This window comes from Crinia signifera, chromosome 9, assembly GCF_055691185.1.
Source record: "Crinia signifera chromosome 9, ASM5569118v1, whole genome shotgun sequence".
In the NCBI taxonomy this organism is placed as follows: Eukaryota; Metazoa; Chordata; class Amphibia; order Anura; family Myobatrachidae; genus Crinia; species Crinia signifera.
Genome location: NC_139225.1, coordinates 29620082 through 29631268, shown reverse-complemented (window position 1 = coordinate 29631268; position 11187 = coordinate 29620082). Strand labels below are relative to the sequence as shown.

Genomic DNA, 11187 nt, shown 5'->3' with positions numbered 1-11187 from the left:
AGGGGAATTGGTCACCAATATCTTTCATATCTTTTAGTGTGTATGACCAATTTGTAGGTAGGACCAATTTGTGTCTGTCTTCTATGTTTAGAAGCAAATAGTGAATTGTCATTTGCTCCCAAAAATTTCCAGATTTTCATTCCAACCAGATTGGAAAGATAATTTTCTAGTGTGTATGGGCCTTAAGAAGGCACAGCTTGAGCACACCGGGGCTTGGTCAAATCACTTATGGGGCCTACACACGGGGTGATTTCAAGGCATTTTCTGCCCCTTCATCGATCCGTATCCATACCGATAGCGATATGTGGCTTTGAGCGTTGCTATTGCCCGGCGATTAATATCCAGCATGCTGGACAGATCTAGTTAGATCACCAGTCGGGGCCAGTGACATCCCTGTGCATCACTGTGTGCTGAGCAACCTTGCTGAGCGATCTACATTGCTCAGATCTCTCAGCAGTGTTGCCCCATATATAGGACCCTTAAGATTTAGAGTGCAGATGCAACCCATACCTGCTCACTCACCCGAATGGCCGGGAGGCTCCCAAAAATCAAGTAGTACCTCCCTGCCACCCAGAAAGCTCCTCCGCTGGTAAAGTATCATTGGCCGCGGCTCCCTGGGAGGGGGCAGAGTTAAAAGGATGCAAAATGTATCAATTTTATCCCCACCCTCTTTGTAGACCTGCAAATCACTGCACTTGTTTGTTATGGGGCATGGCTTGATGACATCATATGTTGTGCCCCTCCCCCCACCTGGAGAGGAGAAAAAAAGTATTATGGTACGTGCTGGTACGGCATACCGCTAATAGATTGGCAGCTGGTATGCCCGTCCCACAGCTGCATTGAAAAGGTGGTGAAGCAGCAATGTTCCCAGCGGTGACTGTCCTCTGTGCCTGGCCCCAGTGTGCTCTCTCTCTCTCCACCGCTGCACCTCCACATAGATATGGCAAGCGGGCAGTGCTAATTACTGTGCACTTTCCGGCTACCATAGCCCCAGCTCCCCCAGTTCCCCTCTGAGCATTGATAGTACAGTGGCATCATGGCCGTGTGTGGGCCTTTGCTGCTACCGGTGAAGAGGAGTCACCCAGCGCCCAGAGAGGTCTGGACCCAGGAGAGAAATCATGACAGTCTGAGGGACCCCAGCATCAGCTCAATGATGGTAAGAGACCCAAAACATATGTCATCAGGGGCGGATTGGCCTGCCGGGAAACCAGGCCATTTCCAGGTGGGCTGGCTCATAATAGACATAAAGCGGCTGCTTGCCCCCTGGCTGGTCCGCGGACAGCATGGCCGCCATCTTTGCAGCTAGCGAGCAGTTTTCCCCAAACAAAAATGGCTGGTGCGCATGTGTGTCCGCACGCAGCTGCTCCTACGGTTCTGTCTGGCACTGTGCACTGTTACCTGTGTGCAGGGAGGCGCCAGCCATGAGATGCGCTCTCCCTGCTGTACATCCCCACTGCTGTCCTCAGGCTCTGTGGCTGCCAGCTGCCAGGACACTGTCACACTAACTGTATTAGAGGCAGCAGCGCCGGCAGTACAGACAGAGCTGAGCTCCCTCCTGGCTCCCAACCCCCTTTGATGTCATCAGTCATGACAGCGGATCCTGGAAAGGGGGCAGAGCTACACGTAGTGGAGGGACGGAGCTACATGAGTGGAAGGGGGCGGAGCTACATGAGTGGAAGGGGCGGAACTACACGGGAGCACAGTTAATTAATGAATTTGAAAGAAGTAGATCCACAGCCAGCCAGCTTTTAAGGTAAACAAAGTGGTGGTGCTGGCGTTACACAGCACTACTACTGATGCGGGCATTATGCAGCACTACTACAGTCGGCAACTGGTGTCAGTGTGTTTTTCTCCTGTTGGGGCCACTAATGGGTATTGTTTTCTGTTTGGGCCAATGTTTGTTTTTTTCTTTGGGGGGCCAGTGTGTTTTTTTGTGTGGGGGCATATGTTTTTATTTTCCTTGGGGGTTTTTCACCCCCATTGGGGGTCAGTATGTTTGTTACCTGTTGTGTGTCAGGTTTTTTTACTGTGGGGTCAATGATTTTTGTTTATGTATTTGGTGGCCAATGTTATGGTGCACAGTTTCTTATGTGCAAGCACCAACAAGTCTATTATAAATGTGTTCTGCTTTCCTTCGGGTTACAGGGGGTCAGCTATTCACAGTATGGGCATGTTATCGGAGTGATATGGGCGAGTTGCTGATAGTGGTTGCATACAGAGAAGCTGATTTGCTCGCATTGGAGGCTATACAGAGATGGGTCACTTGCACCTAGGATAGGGCTGGTGAAAGTTTCAATAATGCAGCCAATGGTGGCAGCAGAGCAGCATTAGCATAAAGTCCCATATACAACTGCATCAATAAATACAAGGAAAGCCGCAACTGCATGCAAATCTGAATCAGATTCTATTAGTAGGCATCCGCCCCCTCTTGACAGACTCCACCCCCGCAGACCCTGCCCCAAAATACATTTTGGGGCTGGTTTTACATCCCAATCTGCCCCTGTATGTCATCTACATGTTTAGTAAGGTGATAAATGTATCCACTCCAAAGACACAGACTGTGACAGCACTTTGGAATTTCATACATGGAAATGCTGAATTAGTAAAGGATGGCCTCATGTTTGCAGAAAGTAATGTCTACACTCTGCTCCCTGTGTCCCACTCTCCCCACTGTGGTCTCACTCGACTCCCTGTGCACCCACTCTCCCCACTGTGGTCTCACTCTCCTCCCTGTGCACCCACTCTCCCCACTGTGTACCCTACTCTCCCCTCTGTGTCTGATACACCCCTATTTCCCATGGCCACGCCCCTTATTCCATGTGGCCACGTCCACTTTCAGTGCCCGTCTTTGGCGCGCACACAGTACCACTAAGAATTTTTTCCTACTTGCACCACTTCCTATAGGATTCTATTTAGTGGCGCCTAGGGATATTTAATAACTAGAGGCCCATAGCAACTAGAGGCCCATAGCAACCAATCAGATTCTGTCTATCATGTTTAGGATGCAATAGAAAACTTTTAGGCAGCATCTGATTGGTTGCTATGGGCAACATCACCAGTTTTCATCTTTAGAAGCTTTAGTAAATGTACTTCCTGGAGTATTTACCATTCTCTTTATAACCAATATACATCACTAAGTGACTTAAAGAATTATTTTTTTCTGCAGCTTCAAAAATAATATAACATCACGTTTGGATCAACTGAAAGACTATGGAATTAAAAGGTAAAAATTTAGGAAATAACATTTCTTGGAAGAGTCTTAGAGAATAGTTTAGAGATGGATGAAAAATCGTATTCTTTGCATTTGAGTGATTATTATCAGTCTGTGCGTGCATCACACTGCACATGTGCCGCATTGGTCTTGTGATGGAGGCCGTAGAAAGGATCAATTGGCAGAGTGAATGACCTAACCCCTATATCATACCTCCAGCCAGCCCCCACCGTGTCTCACCAGACCTAGCTCCCACAATGTACCTCCAGCAAGCCCCACAGTGTGTCACCAGCCAACACCCATGGTGTCTCTCCAGACCTAGCTCCAACAACATACCCCCGGCAGCCCCCACCGTGTCTCTCCAGACCTAGCTCCCACAACATACCCCCGGCAGCCCCCACCGTGTCTCTCCAGACCTAGCTCCCACAATGTACCTCCAGCAAGCCCCACAGTGTGTCACCAGCCAACAACCATGGTGTCTCTCCAGACCTAGCTCCCACAACATACCCCGGCAGCCCACACCATGTCTCTCCAGACCTAGTTCCCACAATGTACCTCCAGCCAGCCCCACAGTGTGTCACCAGTCAACAACCATGGTGTCTCTCCAGACCTAGCTCCCACAACATACCCCCGGCAGCCCTCACCGTGTCTCTCTAGACCTAACTCCCACAATGTACCCCCAGCCAGCCCCACAGTGTATCACCAACAACCACGTGTCTCTCCGGACCTAGCTCCCACAGCTTAACCCCCCAGCCCTCACCGTGTCTCTCAAAACCAAGCTCACACAATGTACCGCCAGCCCCTGGGTTTGTCACCACCCAACACCCACAGTGTCTCTCCACAACTAGCCCTCACAGCATAACCCCAGCCATCCCTCAACAGGTCACTCCAGACCTAGCCCTCACAGCGTCCCTCCAGCCAACCACACAGTGTATCTCCAGGTGTCTCTCCAGCAATCCCCTATGGTATCTCCAGCTGCCTTCTGTCTCTCCAGACCTAGTCCCACATCATCCCTACAGCCATCCCCACAGTGTATTTCCAAGTAGTTCACAAAGTGTCTCCAATTTCCTTATATCTCTCCAGACCTAGCCCCCAAAGTGTCTCTCCAGCTGTCTTCTGTCTCTCCAGATCTTGCCCACACAGCATCCCTCCAGCCAGCCCCACAGCATAACTCTAGCCAGCCCTAGGCTCCAGCCATAACTACCACAAGCCATAGTGCACGCAGCGCAAATTCAGCCATAACACCCACAGTGTAATTCCAGCTGTACCCCCCACACTTTAACTCCAGCCAACCAAACAGTGTCCCTCCAGCACCAACACCTTTTTCCAGCCACCCGCTGTGGCTCCTCTGCTGTCAGTCAGCAGTACAGTGCGGTACCTCTTATTGTCATGGTGCCCACAATAAGCAAATTCAAACAATTTTGCCATTAGACCCCTTCCCCCCTTCACAGCGCCTGGGTGCACCATTGATAAATTATATAAAGCCTCTTACTTCAATTAAATTAGTTAAATTATTATCAGTACAAAACTGCTAGTAGTCTCCCTAATCACTAAAAATAGAGCCACCTACAAGTGTAGATCACGTATTCCTTAAATGGAAGTAGTCAACTCTCTTTAAACCTTGGGGTTTAAATTGTCTCAGGCTTACAAGTCAGCCTTACCCACAGATGGAACATTACAAAATATGCTCACTAACCTTGTTTATAATGTATTTCCAGGTTAGTGTATGACTCACCTCAAGCACTGAAACCAAAGTAAGTTGTTATTATATTTTAACCCCTTGTTTACACACAATTTCTGTCTCCAAAAATGATTCACCCTAGTGTATATACTGTACATGTGGTAGAGAATATAGGGGCTAATTCAGTAAGCCCCACAGTTTCCTGAAAATTTCAAACTGCAGATAAAGTAGCAATGGGGGCGGTGACAATGCAACGGGGGGTGGTGACAGATGGGATGGACTGTTGCAAGTGCCATGACCTGGTCAATTCAGGGTTGGGTTCTGACAATGCAGGTGTGTCTGGACTGTTCGCGGGAAGTGCTGTGGCGGAGGCGCGACATCCCATGCAGCCACTGAATCCTTCTGAGTAATATCATCTACAAAAACGTGAAGCTGTAATGCACCATATCGTTATCTATGAGTGCTCCCGCTCTCCACTGGGGCAGGGACTACTGTGAATGTCAAATATTCTCCAAAGCTCTACGGAATATGTATAATTAATTTGTATTAAATAACTAACAAATATTCTAGGTTATAAGTTCCATTTATCTTCAGATCTGGAATAAAAATACAGAAACGGAACAATAAGTGTATAAAATTACGCCACCTGTCAGCAACTATGGGGTACATTTACTAAAGCTTACAAAACAGACACCTGTCACCTGTAAAATATAAAACCATCCTTCAAATCTGGGAGGGGTTTCAGATGATTGTGGGGCAGGGCCGGATGTGTTTCAGGAGTAGATGTATCAAACACCAATCAGGGGTATATGCACTAGCCCCGTACGTTATGAGATAGCACTTCCCCTGATGTCTTACTCCCAGATGCGATGCGGTACCCGTGGCAACGGCGATACGGGGCATGTGTCACATGGGCGCAGGTATTATTTAATTAGTACCTCTAATATATGAGCCGCTGATGTGCATGCCTGTATCGCCATCTTGATGTGGTCTTCGGGGTCTTCAAATTAAAACAGCACAGCACCTTCCATTTCCCAAAAATCCCATGCAAACTTTACATGTTCTGTTTTAATTCGAAGACCCCAAAGACCAGCAAGCGACGTGGAGCATTAGATGGCTGGAGACACAGCTGACATCCGCTATGGGAGGATGCGTATCCCTGTCAGGGGAGGATTACCCACTCTCATAACGGATGCTCCTGTAATGATACATGCAGTCTAGACCCGCTTTGCCACGAAAACATGGTGAAGCGGGCCCGGGCATTTAAGGAACACAAACCATGTTAATACATCTACCCCTCAGTCTCTTTAAGACATCTGAAGCAAAAATTCAGATTAACTGTGAGCAATGTTTTATAACTTCATGGTTCATGTCTGAGGATGTCAGTGCTGACACTGAGCGGGTCTTTATTCCTTTATCAGGAGAACTGACGTGCTCTTGGTGACTCCTTGGCTGGCCCCAATTGTCTGGAATGGCTCGTATAATAGTGAAATACTGAACGCACAGTTCCATCAGCGAGAAGTCCGTGTGGGCATAACTGTGTTTGCTGTTAAAAAGTAAGTAGCGTTCCGGAGTCTAGCAGAAGTGATTCTTTTGAAATAAATAGGACTTTCGTTAGGTAGCATTTTAAGATACATTTATACCATGTTATGACCTTATTTACAATTGGACAATTAGGTGTGGGGACAGAGAGTCTCAGGGCCGGATGTATCAAGCTTCAAAAAGTTATAAAGTGGAGAGTGATAAACAACCAACCAATCAGCTCCTGCCTGACATTTTTCAAACCCAGCCTGTAACATGACAGGTAGGAGCTGATTGGCTGGCTGTTTATCACTCTCCATTTTATCACTTTTTGAAGCTTGATACATCTGGCCCTCAAGATGGCCACCACTATACTGCAGCTGCCGGCTGCTGGAAGTGTACTCTGTCACCGCATCTTCCCAGTGGGGAGTATGCCATCCTTGGACGAGGTAGGCCGGGAGAGCTCTGCTCCATTATTGCTGTGGCATCCGGTTCCAGATGAAAATTGAGGCCAGTAATAGAGTAGCTTGCAGCACCGGGGGGCCCCTAAAACACCGCTCCACCACCACAGGAGCGTCGGCAACGGAGCGCTGGGTCCCGGAGAGCATTGGAAAGTAGGATGGCTCCACTGGAGTTGTGTAAGTGAGTAAGGATAGGGTTTTTGGTCAAGGGAATGCAGTACCCCTGGGTACTTCCTGCTGCCTCAGCTGCCACGCCACAAGATTCTATTTCTTATTTATTTTGCACCTTCTAGAACATGGGTCTTCAAACTGTGGCCCTCCAGATGTTGTGAAACTACAAATCCCAGCATGCCTAGACACAGTTTTAACACTCCCTTATAGCAAAACTGTGGCAAGGCAAGCTGGGATTTGTAGTTTCACAACATCTGGAGGGCCACAGTTTGAAGACCCATGTTCTAGAACAGGGCTGGGCAACACCGGCCCTCCAGAGAGTAATGAACTACACATCCCGGGATGCTTTTCATTAGTTTTGCTATGTGGCCATGCTGAAACTGATGCAAGGCATGCTGGGATGTGTAGTTCATCAACATCTGGAGGGCCGGTGTTGCCCAGCCCTGTTCTAGAAGATAATAGACTATACGCAGTAGAACTCCCATCTTGGTAAATAAATATACCCCTTTCTCTCTGTGCCTGGGCTTGGCATTCGGCGTGAACTTAGTTAAAAGGGCTTACTATTTGGCTTTTCCTTACATGAAACTACAGTATGCCACAAATGGCTCATTGATTTACTCAATTTTAACATTTTATGTTTCTATTTCAGATATGTAGTCTTTATCAAAACATTCATTGAAACCGCAGAGAAGTTTTTCATGTTTGGCCACAAGGTCAATTATTACGTTATTACTGATCTACCCAATAATATTACCAATGTCCCCCTTGGCGAGGGCAGAAAGCTGATTATTCTTCAAGTTCCTGCTTACAAAAGGTGGCAAGAGGTGTCAATGAGGCGCATGGAGATGATCCGAGACTTCTCTACTAAAAAGTTCATACACGAAGTGGATTACTTGGTGTGCGTAGATGTAGACATGAGGTTCAGCGACGATGTCGGAGTGGAAATCTTAAGTGAGGTGTTTGGAACATTGCATCCTGGGTTCTATGGGGCATCTCGTAGTCGGTGTACTTACGAACGTAATCCAAGGTCAGAAGCCTACATTCCTGTTGACGAAGGGGATTTTTATTATGCGGGGGGATTCTTTGGAGGCACAGTAGAAGAGGTCTTCAAACTGACTAATTTCTGCCATAATGCCATGATGACGGACAAAGGAAACCATCTTGAGGCCGTTTGGCACGACGAGAGTTACTTGAACAAATACTTTCTCTACCACAAACCAACTAAGATCCTCTCTTGTGAATATTTGTGGGACAACGGATTTGGTGATCGAGATTTCCTCAAAAGAAAGAGATTTGTAGCCGTTCCTAAAAATCACAATCAAATTAGGAACAAGAGAGAAGACACATTCCAGCATTATAATTAATATATTTCCTAACAGTTTATTTGATTACAACCAGCAGTTTACAACCTAAAGAAACAAAACACTTGAGTGAACGAAGGGTATTATGTACATGACTGCACGTGATCCTGAAACGATGAGATGATTAGCAATGTAGGGGTTCTACACTACAGGGCAGAGGCAGAACTCTGGGAGGCAATGGAGTCATCTGTCGCCGGGCTCCTGCTCTCAAGGGGGCACCTCTTCACCTCTACCATTTTAAATCCATTAATTGAAAGCCATCAAAATCGCTTCTGTGGCTGAGTTCTGAAATATATATGTGTCTCTCTCTCTCTCTCTCGTATATAATGTATATTTCATAACAGACTATATATATTTTGATTAATGTTTGTGTGTGTGTGGGGGTGGGGGGCACCAATATTCATCTTGCCTCCGGGCAACTGGGACGAACTTACGCCACTGCTACAGGGCATGCTCTGAGGGGATTGTTTTAACACATATTAAAAGCCAATTACCGGATGGTTTTGATAAAAATCAATTTGCCTATAAGCCAAAAAGGTCAACGGAATATGGTCAATGGGTCACCAGCATGTTGGTCGACAGTCATTAGGTCGACATGCATTTAGGTCAACATGAGTCTAGGTTGACATGCAGGAAGGTTGACATGAGTCTAGGTCGACATGGGTTAGGTTGACAGGGTCATTAGGTAGGCAGGGTCATTAGGTTGACATGGGTTAGGTCGACAGTCAAGGTCAACATGGGGTTTAAAAAAAAAAATTGAGCCGACATGTGCCAACAGGCGGTATTTCATGGCGAATGCTTCAAGCCATACGAGGGGACGTGGTGCTACGTTTCAGTGTCCATGCCGACTGTGTTGACATTCGAGACAAAAAATTGCAAAAAAACCCCATGTCGACCTTTTGAATGTCGACCTAACCCATGTCGACCTAGACTGATGTTGACCTTCCTGCATGTCGACCTAAATGCATTTCGACCAAATGGTGTCAACCTAATGACTGTTGACCAACATGCTGGTGACCTAATGATCCACCCCCCAAGTTAACTGGGGATGCTCTGCTGTCCGTGATTTATTCTTCCCTTACTCCAAGGGCGTAACTACCATAGGTGCAACGGGTGCAGCTGCTACGGGGTCCAGAGCTGAAGGGGGCCCATCTTTGCTGTCTAACTAATATGTTTTACATACATTTATCACCATCAGTTGCTAAATAGGGGGCCCTTACAAACTTTTGCTATGGGGCCTACGAATATGTAGGTACGCCTCTGCCTTACTCATTTAGATAAGCCTAAAGGTGCATACACACTGTACAATTTTTTTGACCAACTTTTTTGTTCATTTCTGCCATTCTAAATGAATATAAAAAGACTAGGTGATTCATCGCGCCCTACGGGCGCTCTTCACACCGTCGTAAGGGGCTGCGCCCCCTTAATTTGTGAACGTTTGTATATGAGAAATATGGTTAGAATTGTATGAAAGATGCCTGTATTGCAACTTAGGTGTCCGCGAATCGCGGGAGGGGGGGTCGCGGAGGGTGCCGCGAATTGCAGGAGGGGGGATCGCGGGGGGTGCCGCGAATTGCAGGAGGGAGGGTTGTGGGGGGGTGGATGCTGCGAATCGCGGGAGGGGAGGGATTGCAGAGAATCGCGGGAGGGGGGTCGCGGGGTGGGTTGCCGCAAATCGCGGGAGGGGGGTTACGGGGGCGGGGGTTGCGGCGAATCATGGTAGGGGGGGTCGCGGGGGGTGTGCCGTGAATCACGGGAGGGGGGGTCACGGGGTGGGGTGCCGAGAATCGCGGGGGGTGTGTGTGTGTGCCGTGAATCGCGGGAGTGGGGGTTGCGGGGGGGGGGGTGGGGGGGGGGTGTGACGCGAATCGCCACAAGAAAAAATCAACACAGAAAGGTCAACACATGTAAATGTTGACATAAGTGTGGCACTTCATTGGTGTCCCTGTCGACACATGAGAATGAATATGAAAACATTCAAAAAATGAAACAAAAAAAACTTCAAAAACTCATGTCAACCTTTTTCATTGTCGACCATAGCCATGTCAGTGTTTTCCATGTGCAATTTAATTCTGGAGCTGCCGCGAATCGCGGGGGGGTGCCGCGAATCGCGGGAGGGGGGGTTACGGGGCGGGGGTTGCGGCGAATCATGGGAGGGGGGGTCGCGGGGGTGTGCCGTGAATCACGGGAGGGGGGGTCACGGGGTGGGGTGCCGAGAATCGCGGGGGAGGTGTGTGTGTGTGTGCCGTGAATCGCGGGAGTGGGGGTTGTGGGGGGGGGGGTGTGACGCAAATCGCCACAAGAAAAAATCAACACAGAAAGGTCAACACATGTAAATGTTGACATAAGTGTGGCACTTCATTGGTGTCCATGTCGACACATGAGAATGAATATGAAAATATTCAAAAAATGAAAAAAAAAACCTTCAAAAACTCATGTCAACCTTTTTCATTGTCGACCATAGCCATGTCAGTGTTTTCCATGTGCAATTTAATGCTGGAGCTGCCGCGAATCACGGGGGGTGCCGCGAATTGCGGGAGGGGGGGGTCGCGGGGTTGGGTGCCGCGAATCGCGGGAGGGCGGGGTTCACAGGGGTTCCGGTGGGGGGTTGCCGCGAATTGCGGGAGGTGGGGGGTCACGGGGGGTGCTGCGCATCGCGGGAGGGGGGGTTGCGGGGGGGTGTGACGCGAATCGCCACAAGAAAAAATCAACACAGAAAGGTCAACACATGTAAATGTTTACATAAGTGTGCCACTTCATTGGTGTCCATGTTGACACATG

At 48.3% G+C, this 11187-nt stretch overlaps 1 protein-coding gene across 1 annotated transcript; it reads left to right on the top strand.

Moving 5' to 3' along the window:
* Positions 1 to 1036: 1036 nt before the first annotated feature.
* LOC146036828 (histo-blood group ABO system transferase-like) lies at positions 1037 to 8518 on the top strand. Its single transcript, XM_083160697.1, has 5 exons — positions 1037 to 1156; positions 4500 to 4585; positions 4930 to 4965; positions 6314 to 6448; positions 7695 to 8518. The coding sequence occupies exons 1-5, from the start codon at positions 1037 to 1039 to the stop codon at positions 8407 to 8409; spliced, it is 1092 nt and encodes a 363-aa protein (XP_083016823.1). The 3' UTR covers positions 8410 to 8518.
* The last annotated feature ends 2669 nt before the right edge of the window (positions 8519 to 11187 follow it).

Excerpts from the sequence above, each read along its gene's own strand:
- LOC146036828 (XM_083160697.1), top strand. The coding sequence starts at position 1,037 with ATGGCCGTGTGTGGGCCTTTGCTGCTACCGGTGAAGAGGAGTCACCCA. Across the intron at positions 1,157-4,499 it reads CCAGCATCAGCTCAATGATG|CCAACCAAACAGTGTCCCTC; the intron begins GTAAGAGACCCA and ends CTTTAACTCCAG. Across the intron at positions 4,966-6,313 it reads CCTCAAGCACTGAAACCAAA|GAGAACTGACGTGCTCTTGG; the intron begins GTAAGTTGTTAT and ends TTCCTTTATCAG.